This window comes from Heterodontus francisci, chromosome 5 (assembly GCF_036365525.1).
Source record: "Heterodontus francisci isolate sHetFra1 chromosome 5, sHetFra1.hap1, whole genome shotgun sequence".
NCBI lineage: Eukaryota > Metazoa > Chordata > Chondrichthyes > Heterodontiformes > Heterodontidae > Heterodontus > Heterodontus francisci.
The window spans coordinates 68,447,698-68,465,849 of record NC_090375.1 but is presented as its reverse complement, the minus strand read 5'-3'; the positions used below and the strand labels follow the sequence as shown (position 1 = coordinate 68,465,849).

The following is an 18,152-nucleotide window of genomic DNA, read 5'->3' as shown; positions in this document are numbered from 1 at the left end:
GATTTCCAGCATCCGCAATATTTTGCTTTTACTACAGTTTAATTTATTAGACCTTTTTTATATATATAGGTACAGTTAGGGTAAGTAGAGGAAAACTATTTCAGTTGGTTGGGGAGCCTAGGACTAGACATTTCAGAAGAGAAATTATGAAAGGTCTTCAGACAAAGGGTGGTAGAAATAAGAAACACTGGAAATACTCAGCAGGTCTGGCAGCATCTGTGGAGAGAGAAGCAGACTTTTCAGGTCAGTGACCTTTCTTCAGAACTGGCAGATATAAGAAATGTAAAAGATTTTAAGCAAGTAAAGTGGGGGTGGGGCAAGAGATAACAAAAGAGGTGTTGATAGGACCCTGAAGAAGGGTCACTGACCTGAAACGTTAATTCTGCTCTCTCCACAGAAGCTGCCAGGCCTGCTGAGTATTTTCAGCGTTTCTTGTTTTTATTTCAGATTTCCAACATTCGCAGTATTTTGCTTTTATTAAATGGTGGTAGAAGTTTGGAACTCTCATCCACAAACTGCAATTGCTGCTCGATCAACTGTTAATTTTAAGTTTGAGATTTTTGTCAACCAAAGTTATCAAGGAATATTGGGGCAAAGTTTATGCAGTTAGGTTGGGGATCAGCCATGCTCTCAGTGAATAGGCTCAAGGGGCTTAATGGCCTACTCCTATTCCTATGTTTCCAAGACCCAGAATCTGCAGAGATTCAAAACATCTGTTGTCATTGTCAGCCATGGCTCAGTTGGTAGCTGTCCCATCTCTCAATCAGAAGACTGAGCATAAAATCTAGGCTGACAGTCCCATGCAGTACTATCAGAGATGTGCAGTCTTGCAGATGAGATATCTTAAACCGAAGCCTTGTCTTGCCCTCTCATGCGGATGTAAAAGATCCCACCGCACTATTTGAAGATCAACATGATGGACTAGCCAACATTTATCCTTTAAACAGCATCACTAAAATAACAGACTATATAGTTATTATCATAGTGCTGTTTCTGGGACCTTGCTGTGTGCAAATTGGTTGCCCTGTTTCCTACATTACAACACTTCAAAATTGGCTGTAAAGCAGTTTGGGATGTCCTGAGGTCATGAAAGGTGCTATATAAATTCAATACCTTTTTATTAGAGGCCCTTACTTATTAATCTTGTACTAAATTTCTTATTGTTTTCTGTTTCTTGCTAGAAAATGCCAACAACAAAAATAGACTCCATAGGAAGGTAGAACTGTGAAATTCCCACAGTGTCTTTGTGTTCACTTTTCAATCTATTAATACTGTAGTTCCACATGCAAGTAAGCAATAAATCCAAGATAATTATTGAAAATTGGAACTTAATGTAAGAAATTATAATGGTCAAGCTGGGAAACTGGAGAACCTAACAACTATGTCTAATGTTAAAACTCTGCTCTAGTACCTAAATCACCCAGATTATTTGAGCACATTGAAAAAGATTGGCTGGGAAAACTTATATTAATGGTTGTAGAAGAATGTCTGCCCCCCCTCCTTGTTTTTTGTATTATTTTATAGGATGTGGGCGTCACTGTAAAGGCCAGCAATTATTGCCCTATTTGACCTTGAGAAAGTGGTATGAGCCCCCTTCTTGAACCACTGCAATCCCTGTGGATTACAGTTTTTCATAGTGGTTTTGACACAATTGAGTGGCTTGCCAGACCATTTCATAGAGTAGTTAAGAATCAATCACATTGCTATTCATCTGGAGTAACATACAGACTGGACTGAGTAAGAGTGGAAGATTTTCTTCTTTAAAGGACATTAGTGAACTAGTTGGGATTTTATGACACTCCTGTATTTTCATGGTTACCATTACTGATACTAGCTTTTTATTTCTGATTTTTTAAATTAACTGAATTTGAGCTCACATCTCCAGATTATTAGTCCAAGCCTCTGGATTACTTGTCTAGTAACATAACCACTATGCTACCATACCCTGAACTGCTGTACTGTAGATACTGTGATGTTCTAATATCGAATGTGGAGATATTGACATATAAAAATTAGGACAGAGTGAATGACTTTAAATTGGGAACCCTGCAGCACCACCCACCACCCCTCCCCGCCCCGTCCCCCATGTGCAATGCAACAGGAACTCAACTAGTAATATGAACATACAAATTAGGAGCAGGAGTAGGCCATTCAGATCCTTTGTGCCTGCTCCGCCATTTAATAAGATCATGGCTGATCTGATTGTGGCCTCAACTCCACTTTCCCACCTACCCCGATATCCTTTGACTTCTTTGTTAGTTAGCCTCAATGACCCTGCCTCCACTGCTATCTGGGGAAAAGAGTTCCAAAGACTCAACACTCTGTGAGAAAAAATTTCTACTCATCTTTGTCTTAAATAGGCGACCCCTTATTTTTAAACTGTATCCTCTAGTTCTAGTCTCTCCCACAAGGGGAAACATCCTTTCAGCATCCACCCTGTCAAGTCCCCTCAGGACCTTATATGTTTCAATAGAATGACCTCTCATTCTTCTAAACTCCAAAGGATACAGGCCCAATCTGTCCAACCTTTCCTCATAAGATCTTATCCCAGGTATCAGTTGAATGAAGTGTCTCTGCACTGCCTCTAATGCAATTATATCCTTTCTCAAATAAGGAGACCCAAACTGTACACAGTACTCCAGATGTGGTCTCACCAATCCCCTATACAACTGCAGCAAAACATCCCGACTTTTATATTCCATTCCCCTTGCAATAAACCACAACATTCCATTTGCCTTCCTAACCACTTGCTATATCTGTATACCAACCTTTTGTAATATATTAATAATCTTATGATTGTGCACACTTAATGTGTACAAAACCCCTCTTCCTGTTGTCATATTTTTTGTCAACATTTTCCTATTTTAATTTCCATATCCACATTCATGATGAATACTACGCATGTAAACTTGTCATTCTATAATTATATTTCATACCAATAGCAGCAACATAACACCTCAGATTTGGGATCCCAGCTCCTTGGCCTGAATCATACAGAAACTTTCATCTTCCATCCAACTCTACTTCTCAGCTTCCCAAATTGCCCTACGTTTTGCTATTTACTCTAAATAATAATATAAAATCAAAGTATTATAAAAACAAGAAGAGAATATGTAACTTTAAAATGGGAACTGAAATATGTTTGCGCATTGTACTCCAGTCAGCCCTTGCCCTCTAACTTCTCTTCATCTGCAAAGTAAACTGGATCTTGATGCCCAAATACAATGCCACAGAAGTTTGACTTGTATGTGCTATTTTGGTTTGACTCAAAATCATATGTTATCTTCTTTCAGGTACATCATGTGTGTGCCTGCCTGGTTACCGACTAATCTCTAACAATGGTGGTCCTTCCATTAAATGTAAAAAATGTCCTGCTTTTTATTCGGTAAGTAATTTTTTAAATTCTTTAATGGGATGTAAGCTTTGCTGGTAAGGCCAGCATTTATTGCCTATCCCTAATTGCCCTTGAGAAGGTGATGGTGAGCCGCCTTTTTGAACCGTTGCAGTCCATCTGGTGTAGGAACGCCAACAGTGCTGTTAGGAAGAGAGTTCCAGGTTTTTGACCCAGTGACAGTGAAGGAACAGCGATACAAATCCAAGTCAGAATGATGTGTGACTTGAAGGGGAACTTGCAGATGGTGCTTTTGCTGCCCTTGCCCTTCTAAGTGGTAGAGGTTGTGGGTTTGGAAGGTGCTGTTGAAGAGTTACTGCATTGTATCTTATAGATGATACACACTGCTGCCACTGACATCAGTGGGGGAAGGAGTGAATGTTTAAGGTGGTGGATGGAGTGCCGATCAAGCAGGCTGCTTTATTCTGGATGGTGTCGAGCTTCTTAGTGTTGTTGGAGCTGCACTCATCCAGGCAAGTGGAGAGTATACCTTGTGGACAGGTTTTGGGGAGTCAGGAGGTGAGTTACATGCCGCAGAATTCCCAGCCTTTGACCTGCTCTTGTAGTCATAGTATTTATAGGGCTGATCCAGTTAATTTTCTGTGGTCAATGGTAACCCCCAGGATGTTGATGCTGGGGGATTCAGCGATGGTAATTAAAAAAAAAAATTGTTGGATGTGGGCGTCGCTGACTAGGCCAGCATTTATTGCCCATACTCTAATTGCCTTGAACTGAGTATCTTGTTAGGCCATTTCAGAGGGCAGTTAAGAGTCAACCACATTACTGTGGATCTGGAGTCACATGTAGGCCAGACCAGGTAAGGTAATGCTGTTGACTGTCAAGGGGAGATGGTTAGATCTTCTTTTGTTGGAGATGGTCATTGTCTGGCACTTGTGTGGTGTAAATGTTACTTGCCACTTAGCCCTAGTCTGGATGTTTTCCAGGTCTTGCTACATGTGGGCATAGACTGCTTCACTATCTGAGGAGTCATAAATGGCACTGAACACTGAAATCATCACCGAACATCCCCACTTCTGACCTTATGTTGGAGGGAAAGTCATTGATGAAGCAGCTGAAGATGGTTAGGCCTAGGACACTACCCTAAGGAACTCCTGCAGTGATGTCCTGGGATTTAGATGTTTGGCCTCCAACAACCACAACCATCTTCCTTTGTGCTAGGTATGACTCCAACCAGGGGAGTGTTTTCCCCCTGATTCCCATTTTTCTAGGGCTTCTTGATGCCACACTCGGTCAAATGCTGCCTTGATTTCAAGGGCAGTCACTCTCAACTCACCTCTGGAATTCAGCTCTTTTGTCCATATTTGGACGCAGGCTGTAATGAGGTCCAGAGCCAAGTGGCCCTGGCAGAACCCAAACTAAATTGCTTTATTACTTTATCTGCACTGTGATGCATTGTGCCAATTTTAGATATGCTGTTATGGTCATTGTATTGATAGGTAAATATGTGAAATAGTAAATTTTGGGCAAATGAACAGTGAAAGGAACTACACCATTAACAAAATCAACATACACACCAGAAGGCGCAGCAGAAAGGCTGTGGGAGAGAAGTAGTCACTGTCTTGATTGTCAGGACAGGTAACGGAAAGAGAGAGCCAATCCTTTTTACATTGGGGTAAGATTCTCCAGAGTGGCTTAGTTAAATGTAGGTTTTTTTTTGTAACAGTATTCAAACAGAAATTGTAATGATTTTATCAAATAAAGCTTCGGAACCTTCCGAAATGATGCCTTGCATTAACTTAGTCTGTCCTTGGAGACATTAAAAGAGGGTCAGCAGCAACAACTTATATTTGTATAGTGCCTTTAATGTAATGCATACTTTGGTTCTGTTTTCACAAAGGAGGACACAAATATCATACCAGAAATGTTGGGGAACACAGGGTTTAGTGAGAGAGAGGAACTGAAATAAATCAGTATTAGTAGAGAAATGGTGTTGGGGAAATTGATGGGATTGAAGGCCGATCAATCCCTAGGGCCTAATGGTATGCATCCCAGAGTACTTAAGGAAGCGGTCCTAGAAATAGTGGATGCATTGGTGGTCATCTTCCAAGATTCTATAGACTCTGGAACAGTTCCAACAGATTGGAGGGTAGCTAATGTAACCCCACTATTTAAAAAGGGAGGTAGAGAGAAAGGGAATTATAGACCAGTCAGCCTGATGTCGGTAGTGGGGAAAATTCTAGAGTCCATATCAAAGATTTTATAGCAGAGCACTTAGAGAACAGTGGTAGAATCGGGCAGAGTCAGCATGGATTTACGAAAGGGAAATCATGCTTGACGAATCTACTAGAATTCTTCGAGGATGTAACTAGTAGAGTTGATGAGGGGGAGCCAGTGGATGTGGTTTATTTGGACTTTCAGAAGGCTTTCGACAAAGGCCCACATAAGAAATTAGCATGTAAAATTAAAGCGCATGGGATTGGGGGTAGTGTATTGCGATGGATAGAAAATTAGTTGGCGGACAGGAAACAAAGAGTAGGGATAAATGGGTCTTTTTCCGAATGGCAGGCAGTGACTAGTGGGGTGCCGCAGGGATCGGTGCTAGGACCCCAGCTATTCATAATATACATTAATGATTTAGATGAGGGAACTAAATGTAATAACTCCAAATTTGCAGATGACACAAAACTGGGTGGGAGGGTGAGTTGTGAGGGGGATGCAGAGAGGCTTCAGGGTGATTTGGACAAGTTGAGTGAGTGGGCTAATGCATAGCAGATGCAGTATAATGTGGATAAATGTGAGGTTATCCACTTTGTTAGCAAAAACAGGAAGGCAGATTATTATCTGATTGGCTATAAACCGTGAGTGGGGAATATGCAGCGAGAGCTGGGTGTTCTTGTACACCAGTCGCTGAAGATAAGCATACAGGTGCAACAGGTGGTAAAAAAGGCAAATGGTATGTTGGCCTTCATAGCAAGAGGATTCGAGTACAGGAGCAGGGATGTCTTGCTGCAATTATACAGGGCCTTGGTGAGGCCACACCTGGAATATTGTGTGCAATTTTGGTCTCCTTATCTGAGGAAGGATGTTCTTGCTATAGGGGGAGTGCAGCGAAGGTTTACCAGACTGATTACTGGGATGGTGGGACTGACATATGAGGAGAGATTGAATCGATTGGGATTATATTCGCTGGAGTTCAGAAGAGTGAGGGGGGATCTCCTAGAAACCTATAAAATTCTAACAGGACTTGACAGGGTAGATGCAAGAAAGATGTTCCCGTTGGTGGGGGGGTCCAGAACCAGGGGTCGTATTCTAAAGATACAGGGTAAACCTTTCACGACTGAGATGAGGAAAAATTTCTTCACCCAGAGAGTGGTGAGCCTGTGGAATTCGCTACCACAGAAAGCAGTTGAGGCCAAAACATTGTATGTTTTCAAGAAGGAGTTAGATATAGCTCTTGGGTCTAAAGGGATCAAAGGGTATGGGGTGAAAGCGAGAACAGGCGAGTTGGATGATCAGCCATGATCATAATGAATGGCGGAGCAGGCTCGAAGGGCCGAATGGCCTACTCCTGCTTCTATTTTCTATGTTTCTATGTAATGAAACATTCCAAGGTACTTCACAGGAACGTTATAAAACAAAATTAGACACTGAGCCACATAAGGCGAAATTTGGGCAGGTAGCCAAAGAGGTAGATTTTAAGGGGTCACTCAAAGGAAGAAACAGAGGTAGAGAGTCGGCGAGGTTTAGTGGGGGGGAAATTCCAGAGCTTAGGGACTTGGCAGCTGAAGGCACGGCCACCAGTGATGGGGCAATTAAAATCGGGGATGTTCAAGAGGCCAGGATGAGATGAGTGCAGAAATCTTGGAAGGTTGTGGGGCGGGAGGATATTACTGCGATAGTGAGGGGTGAAGCTATGGAGGAATTCAAAAACAAGAATGAGAGTTTTAAAACCAAAGCATTGCTTGACCGGGAGCCAGTGTACGTCAGCGAGCATAGGGGTAATAGATGATTGGGACTTGGTGCGTGGAAGGACACGGACAGCACAGTTTTAGTTGACCTCAAGTTTACGGAGGAGAGAATGTGGGACACTAGACAGGAGTGCATAGGAATAGTTAAGTATAGAGACAACCAAGGCATGAATGAGAGTTTCAGCAGCAGATGAGCTGATATGGGGCGAAGTCGGAAGGTGCTCCAGAGTTGGAAATACGTGGTTTTCGTAATGGAGCAGATATGTGGTTGTAAGCTCATCTCGGGGTCAAATATGGCACGACAGTTGTGAACAGATTGGTTTAGTCTCTGACAGTTGCTAGGGAGAGGGATGGAGTCGGTAGCTAGGGAACGCAGTTTGGAGCGGGAACTGAAGATAATAGCTTCAGTCTTCCTATTATTTAGTTGGAGGAAATATCTGCTCATCCAATACTGGATGTTGGTAAGCAGTCTGATAATTTAGCAACAGTGGAGGACTCGAGAGAGGTGGTGGTGAGATAGAGCTGGATGTTATCAGTGTCCATAGAAAAACTAACGCTGTACTTTCTGATGATGTCACTGAGGAATAGCATGTAGATGAGAAATAGGAGATTCTTGGAGTATATCAATGTGGGAGCATTAAGAGAAGCCATTGCAAGTGATACTTTTGCTCCAGTTATATAGATAAGAATGGAACCAGGCAAGTGCAGTCACACTCAGCTGGACGACAGTGAAGAGGCATTGGAGGAGGATGGTGTGGTCAACTGTGTCAAAGGCTGCAGAGAGGTTGACAACAATGAGGAGGGATAGTTTACCTTTGCCACAGTGACATAGGATCCCATTTGTGTCTTTGATAAGTGCCTTTTTGGTACTGTGGCAGGGCAGAAACCTGCTTAGCAGGATTCAAACATGGAGTTGGGGAAAGATGAGCATGGATTTTGGAGGCAACAACACATTCAAGGACTTTGGAGAGGAAAGGGAAATTGGAGATGGGGTAGTAGTTTGCAAAGACGGTAGGGTCAAGTGTTTGCAATTATGTCAACCTTACATATGATGATGGCAGTCAGAACGAGAGGAGGGTTATGTTGGCACATCTGACTGGCTTCCCAAACGGTGCAGGACATCATCGACTGCACATGTGACAATTCAGATCAACCAGGAGTATTCGTAAACTCCAAAAGGTTCAGTTCCTTCAATGTGTAGCTGGTGTGCAATCACAGGTTTATGCAGTTGTGTGCCAGATTCCCAGTGAGCTACCACAATACTTTCATGCTGCAGCAGTACAAGCTCTCGACCTCTTTGGAATCGCAAGCAGGCTTAAGGGGTGGCTTCTAGGAGACAAAGGATATCTCCTTCAAAATTGGCTGATGACAATTATGAGAAATCCAACCAATGAACCCCAGGAGCAGTGCAACAAAAGCCGTATGCCAACCACATGTATCATTGAGCAAGCAATCGGCATGTTCATGATCCACTTCAGATGCCTGTATAGACCTGTAGGTGCCCATCAGTACTCACCAGCCACTGTCTCCAGAATGATCATGGTGTGCTGTTCTTGTAGCAGTGTGGTTTGGAGCTGCAGGTGGAGCATAGCGCTGTGCACATATCATCTGCGGACATAGCTAAGGAGCAGAAGGATTAGGAAGTTGGCGACCCCAATGCAGCACCAACCACTCACATTGCTGCTTGGGATGCCAGGAATTCCCTTATATAATAAATTTTATGTGATTCTACTAAAGAATGAAAACTTAACAACATAACATTTTCTCAAACACCCAGGTGCATACTCCAAAGCCTTACCCCCTCCCCATTCCCTGCTTCTGTACTTGCTTATAACCTGTTAGATTGTTAACTTTTTCCAGTTCTGATGAAAGTTCATTGACCTGAAACTTTAACTGTTTCTCTTTCCAGAGATGCTGCCTGACCTGCTGAGTATTTCCATCATTTTCTGTTTTACAGTAAAGCTTTACTCTTCCTATTTTCCCTACCATCCCTATGTGGTGCAACCGCTGTGGCCCAGCAGAGGTAGAGGCAGGCTGCTCCGATCCTTCTTGTAACTGCTTTTGGCCGATGACCACTAGATTTTAGAGCCCTTGAACACCCCACCAAAGTCGACTCCACCAGCATCTGCGCAGGGGTAAACTCATTCATCAGGAGAGGAGGCAACGTGTTGGGTACTGACTAACAATGGGTGAGAAGTGGGAGCATTTAAACGGTGTCCCCACTTCCATGTCCTCTTTCGCCATCATCCCTCTCATGGGCCATCTGAACTTCACTCCTACCACTCCACTGGAGGGCAGCATGGGGCGGATTAATGACATGCTGTGAGGCCATGTCTAAGGTGTCATCCTATTTAAGGCAGCAGACATGTTAGCATCCAGAGTCTGCATAGCCTTAGTCAAGGTCTGAATGACTCATTTGATTACTGTGATTGATGTTCCATGGAATTGCCCACTCTATCCATGAAGAAGACATCCTCACAATGCTCTGTGACATCAACACACTCATGCTTGAGGTGGACTCTTCCATTCTCTCTGCAATCATAGACAGAGTGCACGGAAGGCTTGTCAGTATGTTGCAGATTTTCCATTGATTATCAATGATTATCCTTTTCCATGATGGCCCTTGGGGTACTACATTTGTGTCCAGTGAGCAGAACTGGTAGAGGACTGTGCTTTTTCAATGTGGACTCTCCACAGCTGTCCCTGCCACAACTGTCTACATTTTTTTATATTCGTTCGTGGGATGTGAGCATTGCTGGCAATGCCAGCATTTATTACCCAGCTCAATCATCCTTGAGAAGGTGGTGGTAAACCACCTTTTTGAGCTGCTGCAGTCCATGTGGTGTAGGTACACCCACTGTGCTGTCAGGGAGGGAGTTCCAGGATTTTGACCCAGCGACTGAAGAAACGATGATATAGTTCCAAGTTTCAAGGATGGTGTGTGACTTGCGGAAGTTGCAGGTGGTGATGTTCCCATGCGTCTGTTGCCCTTGTCCTTCCAGGTGGTAGAGTTTGCGGGTTTGGAAGGTGCTGCCACAGGAGCCTTGGAGAGTTGCTGTAGTGCATCTTGTAGTTGCTACCACTGTGTACCGGTGGTAGAGGGAGTGAAAGTTTAAGGTGGTGAATGGGGTGCTGATCAAGCAGGCTGCATTGTCCTGGGTGGATGGTGTCAAGCTTCTTGATGTTGTTGGAGCTGCACTCATCCAGGCAAGCAGAGGGTATTCCATCACACTCTTAACTTGTGCTTTGTAGATGGTGGTCAGGCTTTGGGGATTCAGGAGGTGAGATACTTGCCACAAATTTCCCAGCCTCTTACCTGCTGTTGTAGCCACAGTATTTATATGGCTGGTCTAGGCATCTTGATCACTTGTAAAGTGTGAGTCACCAGGTGAAAACCTAACCATCTATTTAACTGTTTACACCAAAGTGTGACTATCAGCATTGGTGTAAGGTAAGCAAGAGTCCTTTGATGGTGTTCCATCAGAAGGAATCAGTTCCTCTGAGGTTTTTTGTTGTCTGCGAAGTCGATTGACTACTCCTGCATGGATGAAGGCCGTGCTGGAGCGAAAAGATATGAATTAAACTGGAAAGGTAATAATGTGCATCTTATTATGAAGATGATCATATTTCACTCGCTGTTAAAATCAAGTTAACATGTCTGAGTGTTGTATAACATCGAATCATAGCATCATAGCGGCACAGAAGGAGGCCATTTGGCCCATTGAGTCCCTGCCGGTTCTCTTTTGAGCAATCCAGTCAGTCCCATTCCCGCATTCTATCCCCATAACCCTGCACGTTTATTTCCCTCAAGCGCCCATCCAATTTCCTTTTGAAATAATTCATCATCTCTGCTTCCACTACCCTCGTAGGCAGTGAGTTCCAGGTCATTACCACTCGCTGCATAACAGAGTTCTTCCACACATCCCCTCTGCATCTCTTGCCCAAAACCTTAAATCTGTGACCCCAACTCCTTGTACCATCAGCTAATGGGAATAGCTTTTCTTTGTCTAGCCCATCCAAACCTGACATAATCTTGTACACCTCTATCAAATCTCCCCTCAATCTTCTTTGCTTCAAGGAGAACAGCCCCAGCTTCTCCAACCTAACCTTGTAGCTAAAATCCCTGATCCCTGGAACCATTCTGATAATCTCTTCCGCACCCTGTCAAGGACCCTCACATCCTTCCTAAAGTGTGGTGAACCGAACTGAATGCTATACTCAGTTGTGGCCTAACCAAAGCTTTTTAAAGTTTCAGCATAACCTCCCTGCTTTTGTACTCAATACCTCTATTTATGAAGTCCACGATCCCATATACTTTTCTAACCACTCTCTCAATATATCCTGTCACTGCACACTTTTTAGAGCTTTACCATTTAGTCTGTATTGCCTCTCCCTATCCCTTTTGCCAAAATGCATCACCTCACACTTCTCTGTATTAAATTCCATCTGCCACTTGTCTGCCCATTCTGCTGGCCTGTCTAAGTCCTGGTGCAGTTGATCATCCTCAGTGTCTGCCACACTTCCAAGTTTAGCATCATCAGCAAGTTTTGAAATCTCATTCTATATTCCAATATCTGTCATTTTTATATATATATATCAAAAAGCAGTGGTCCTAGCACTGAACCTTGGGGAACACTTCTGTCTACCATCCTCCAGTCTGAAAAACAACCATTTACCATGACTTGCTGTTTTCTGTCCTAAACCAATTTTTTATCCAAGCTGACACTGACCCTCCTATTCCTTGAGACTCAATTTGATAACCAGCCTTTTATTTATTTATTTTTATTTATTTAGAGATACAGCACTGAAACAGGCCCTTCGGCCCACCGAGTCTGTGCCGACCATCAACCACCCATTTATACTAATCCTACACTAATCCCATATTCCTACCACATCCCCACCTTCCCTATATTCCCCTATCACCTACCTATACTAGGGGCAATTTATAATGGCCAATTTACCTATCAACCTGCAAGTCTTTGGCTGTGGGAGGAAATCGAAGCACCCGGCGAAAACCCACGAGGTCACAGGGAGAACTTGCAAACTCCACACAGGCAGTACCCAGAATTGAACCCGGGTTGCTGGAGCTGTGAGGCTGCGGTGCTGTCAAAGACTTTCTTAAAATACATATAGACAACATCCACTGATTTCCATTCATCAACCTTCTCTGTTACCTCATCAAAAAAGTCAATTAGATTCGTCAAGCACTATCTGCCATTTACAAATCTGTGCTGGCTCCCCTGAATTAACTCAAATCTTTCCAAGTACCTGTTGACTTTTTCCCCCAATTATTGTTTCTAAAACTTTACGCACCATAGATGTTAAACTGACCAGCCTATAGTTACTCGGAATGTACTTACACCCTGGGCTGAATTTTACGAGCCCTCCGACGTTGGGGGTCATGGCCGGGGGTGGGGGAGGTCCCGGAAAATTCCTCTGGGATAGGACCGCCATGACTCCCACGCCGAGAATGTCCTACCACATTTTACCAGTGGCGGCGAGGCCTCAGTGCAGCCCCCACCCCCCCCACTCAGCGGCGGGGCCTTCATTTTAATATTAAAATAAGTTAAACACATGCAAATTAACTTACCTTGTCTCAGCGGCTGTCCCAAGCTGATATTCTGTCCACCCGCTGGAACTCCTGCGCCTTTGGAACACCGCTCCGAATTCCGAGGCATGACATTGGTGGGGAGGAGGGAGGAGTGAAATTATCAAGATGGGGTGGGAGTGAGAAAAACACTTTGTATTGGACTGAGAGGATGGTGGGAAGGGGGTTGAAGGGCAAAGGTAACAAGGTTGGCAGGGAATGGGGGGGCAGGGGGGGGAGGGAAGGTGGGAAAGGGCCTCCAGCTTTTATTTATATTTTTAAAGACAATGCTCAATACTGTTCCTTTAAAAATTCAAATTTCTTCTAAGACCTTGAAGCCCTTTATAAATGGCGCCAGTGCCTACACGGTGGCACCAGACGCCATTGCCGGGGATCGAGCTGCCGGCCCCACTAAATCATCAGGGGTGGCTGTTCCACCCCTCCACTGAAAAGAGCCCCCGCACGAAATATCGCGGGGGTTCAGTCGTGCACAAGTTGCGCATGCGCCACGCCTTCTACAAAGCTCGCTGTTGAGCTTATAAACTTCAGCCCCCTTTCTTGAATAAGGGTGTCACATTTGCCACTCTCAAACCTTTGGCACCTCCTCCGTATCTCGGGAAGATTGCAAGATTATGGCAACCCCTTCAACTATCTCCACTTCCACTTTGTTCAGCAACCTGGGATGCAAGCCATCTGGACCAGGTGACTTATCTACTCTAAGCATAGTCAGCCTTTCCAGTGCATCCTGCAATTTTCACCTCTACCATCTCTGCTTCTACCGATACTTTGTCAGTATCCTCATCCTTAGCAAACACCGATACAAAGTACTCATTGAGTGTTCTAGCCTTGCCCTGCATCTCTCAGCATATATCACTCCCTTTGTCTCTAATAGGCCCAACTCCACCTCTTAATACTCGCTTACTATTTATATGCCGGTTACTGTTTTTCCTGTCAATCTTTGGTTCCATTTTACCCTGGCTAGATCCCCTCTCATCCTACTGAAGTTAGTTCTCTTCCAATTTCTCTCTTCTCCTTTGCTAATCCCAAACTTATGATACAATGATCACTCTTACTCGAGTGTTCTCCCACAGACACTTGGTCTGCTTGGCCCGCCTCTTTCCCCAGCACCAGATCCAGCAATGCCTCCTTCCTGGTTGGACCGAGAACATACTGGTCAAGGAAGTTCTTCTGAACATATTTCAGAAATTCCTCCCCTTTTACTCTAACTTTCTCTGAATCGATATTTGGGTAATTGAAGTCCCCCGTATCACCATTCTATAGTTCTTGCACATCTCTGTGATTTCCCTGCAGATTTTCTCCTCTCTCTCTCTCACTCTCTCACTATTTGGAGGCCGAAAGAATACCCCCAGTAGTGTGATCATCCCTTGTTTGCTTCTGAACTCTAATCATATGGATTCTGCCTCTGCTCCCTCAAGGACATCCCCTCATTCCAAAACTACATTGTCTTCCTTAATCAGTACTGCTACCCCATCTCCCTTTTTTCCTTCCCTATCTTTTCTGAGCACTTTGTATCCTTGAATATTAAACACCCAGTCCGCACCATTTTAAGCCACATTTTCGTAATTGCCGCAACATCAGATTCCCGCATGGCTATTTGTGCTTGTAGCTCAGTAATTTTATTCGCCACACTTTGTGCCTTTACATACATGTACTGTCTTTGTGTTCCTCATAGTCTTTCTTAGTCTGCTCCTGTCTAATATGGTACTACCTCCTTCTTTAGTACTATCCATCACTCTCACTCCGTTATGTACCTTATTCCTCTTTTCTACTTCTATATGCTGGTACGTATCTCCCTGCCAATTTAGTTCAAACCCTCCCCAACCACACTAGTGAACCTCGCCATGAGGACATTGGTCCAAGTCCTGATGAGGTGCAACCCGTCCCTTTTGAATAGTTGCCTTCTGCTCCAGAACTGGTCCAATAACCCAAGAATCCGAGGTACTCCCTCCTGCACCATGCCTCAAGCCATGCATTGATCCTCTCTATCTTCCTCTTTCTACTCTCATTAGGGTGTGGCATTTGGAGTAATCCAGAGATTACTACCTTCAAGGCCCTACTTTTTAAATTCTTCTCTAGCTCCCGAAAATCTGACCGCAGGACCTCAGTACCTACTGTCTCTATGTCATTGGTACCGATGTGTACCAACTCCTGGCTCACTTCCTTCCCCGTGCAGAATATTCTGCACCCTCGCCGTGATGGCACCAGGTAGGCAGCATGCCATGTGGGATTCACGATGACGGTTACAGAAATGCCTATCTGTTCCCCTAACTATGGAATTTTCTATAACGAGTGAATTGCTACTCTTTGCTTTTCTCTCCTGTGCAGTTCCTTGCTTATTGGTGCCATGGTCTGGACTGCACTCATTCAAGGTGTTTGCAAAGCTGTGTACCAGTTTGAGAGTGGCACACACCCCTCAGACTCCTGCACTTTCTGCCTCTTCCTACTCTTCCTGATGGCCAGCCATCTAATATCCTGAACTCTCATTCCCTGTTGGGTGACCACCTCCTGGAACATACAATCCTGCTCCCTGCTGCTCCACAGTGACTCCAACGGCCCCTCAAGCTTGGAAATTCTGAGCTCAAGCACAAGCTGCTGGGGACACTTCCTACACATGTGGTCCCCCAAGACACATGACATGTCCTGAGGTTTGCACATGGCACATGAATCAGCTGCCCATCCATGATCTAAGAAAAATATCTCCTCTCTTTTATAATCTAGTTAGTGCCTTGTAAAAATGATGAATTTTAATTAAAATGCCTGTAGATCTTCTCTGTGCTAATACACTTATTAATTCAGTTACTGTTATACTTACCCCGATTGGAATTCTATTAATTAATCTAAGCTGTAAATTTAATACAGTACTTTATAGTTTTCCAGTGCTAGTTTAAACAAAACCCTTAAAAACTCACTATCCAATCACCTACCTGCTATCCTCTGACACCATTCTTTGCTTTTTCTGGAAAACGCTGTGGAAAGTCCACTCTTTCCCTGCTCTGATTTATCAGCTGCCGCTGCTGCTGCCATGTCTCGCTGTCTCCCGCTCCCTTAGTCATACCACTCCCTGTTTTGTAAACCACCAGAACAACATTATTTCCTTCACTGCATCAAATTCCCCGAGTTACATACTCCGCTGCAGCAGTACTCCATCGAGCTGGACTTTGTACATAAGCAAAAAACTTCTGTAATTTTACTAGCAGAAATTCCAAGAACTGAGTCAGCCCCTGTTGACCAGGTAAGCAGTTCTAACTAGCCACCTAATTAACTAACTGTGCAGCTGCCACTAGCAGGCAGTTTGTTTACTACTGACTAAGATATATGGGTCAATAATATTTAATTGCATCACCAGGTCTCCACTCTCCATCTCTAGCCAGGGATGCCAAGATACCACTGAACTCCAGTGCTTCCTCCTCTGCAGTTGTCAACTGTGAGATTTGTGGAGGATCACTCCTAGCTCTTTCCTTTTCCCTTTCTTATCTTACAATGAGGGAAAGAATAGACCTACAATCGACTGTAATATCATGTGCTCACACGGTGGATGGACTGCACGGTGAAGATGACTATCAAGGAGTGACACCAACTTGCATAAGGATCAGGCTGTGTAGCAGTGGTGGACAGATAGATGAGGATGTAAAGAAGTACATAGAAAGAGAAAGATGAGTGCACTTCCTAGGTAAGAGGGTATGAGGAGTGATGTGACAAGGCAGAGCGAGGGGTTGGAGTGATGTGCACTAAAGGATGTAGGTAACAGAATCACTGAATTGTTACAGCGCAGAAGGAGGCCTGTCGGCCCATCGTATCTGCACCAGCTTTCCGAATGAGCAGTTCACATAATGCTATTCCCCCGCCTTCTCCCAGTAACCCTGCACGTTCTTCCTTTTCAAATAACAGTCTAATTCCCATTTGAATGCCTCAATTGAACCTGCCTCCACCACACTCCATTCCAGATCCTAATCGCTCGCTGTGTGTTGTTTTTCTTCATGTCACTTTTGCTTCTTTCACCAATCACTTTAAATCAGTGCCCTCTCGTTCTCAATACCTTCATGAGTGGGAAAAGATTTCCCTATCCACTCTGTCCAGACTCTGATTTTGAATACCTCTATCAAATCTCATCTCATCCTTCTCTTCTACAAGGAAAACTGTCCCAACTTCTCCAATCTGTCTTTATACCTGAAGTTCCTCATCCCTGGAACCATTCTCATGAATCTTTTCTGTACTATCTCCAATACCTTCACATCTTTCCTAAAGTGCAGTGTCCAGAACTGGACGCAATACTCCAGTTGAGGCTGAACTAGTGTCTTATACAAGTTTAACATAACCTCCTTGCTCTTGTACTCTATGCCCCTATTAATAAAGCCCAGGATACTGTATGCTTTATTAACTGCTCTTTCAACCTGCACTCATCGTTTTCCTTCTGTGTACTTCTTTACATCCTTAGCTATCCGTCCACCACTGCCACACATCCTCATCCTTATGCATGTTGGTGTCTCTCCTTGATAGTCATCCTCACCAAGTGCAATCTATCAGGAAGAAGAACCCAACCCGAACCCAACCGATCCACAGCGAACCCGAGCCCGACCTGGCCCGAGTCCCTCCAATTTCGCCCCGAGCCCAACCCTACCCGAGTCCAACCCCACACGACCCGACCCTTTACTTACCTTCCGACTGGGAAGCTCCACGAAGCTGCAGCGTATGCGTGATGGCGTCATAGTAACGTCACTCGCTCACTGCGCAGATTCAGTTTTATCCTGGACTCCCAGCTCAGCTAAGTTTTTTATTTTTAATACTTAACAGCAGAGCATTTACCCTGTGTGTCTGGCCCGACCCGAGCACGACCTGGACTTGGCCCGACCCCACCCGACCCCAGCCCGAAAGCCGGACCCAGAAGAGGGGTCCGACCCAACCCGAACCCGACACATGTCGTCGGGTCCCTTCGGGTTTGGGTCGGGTAGCATGCCTTTAATCCATCCATCGGATGAGCACATGCTATTACAGTCAATTGTAGGACTATTCTTTCCCTCGTACGAGAAGAAAGGAAAGGGAAAGAACTGGGGGTGATCCTCCACAGATCTGACAGTTGACAACTGGTCCTGCCATCTTCAATGACTTATGCACTTATTCCTCCAGGTCCCTCTGCTCTTGCACCCCTTTAGAGTTGTACCCTTTATGCTATATTGTCTCTCCATGTTCTTTTTACTGTTACAAGTGCTTCCTTTTTTTGTTAAAT

General features: G+C 44.3%; 1 protein-coding gene across 1 annotated transcript in view; it reads left to right on the top strand.

Moving 5' to 3' along the window:
- The window catches only part of LOC137370259 (uncharacterized), a 323,712-nt gene that overhangs the window by 523 nt on the left and 305,037 nt on the right, over positions 1–18,152 (top strand). The window contains exon 2 of the mRNA XM_068032638.1: positions 3,294–3,385. Within this exon, the coding sequence (XP_067888739.1) occupies positions 3,294–3,385 (92 nt within the window). The remainder of the gene's footprint in view (positions 1–3,293; positions 3,386–18,152) is intronic.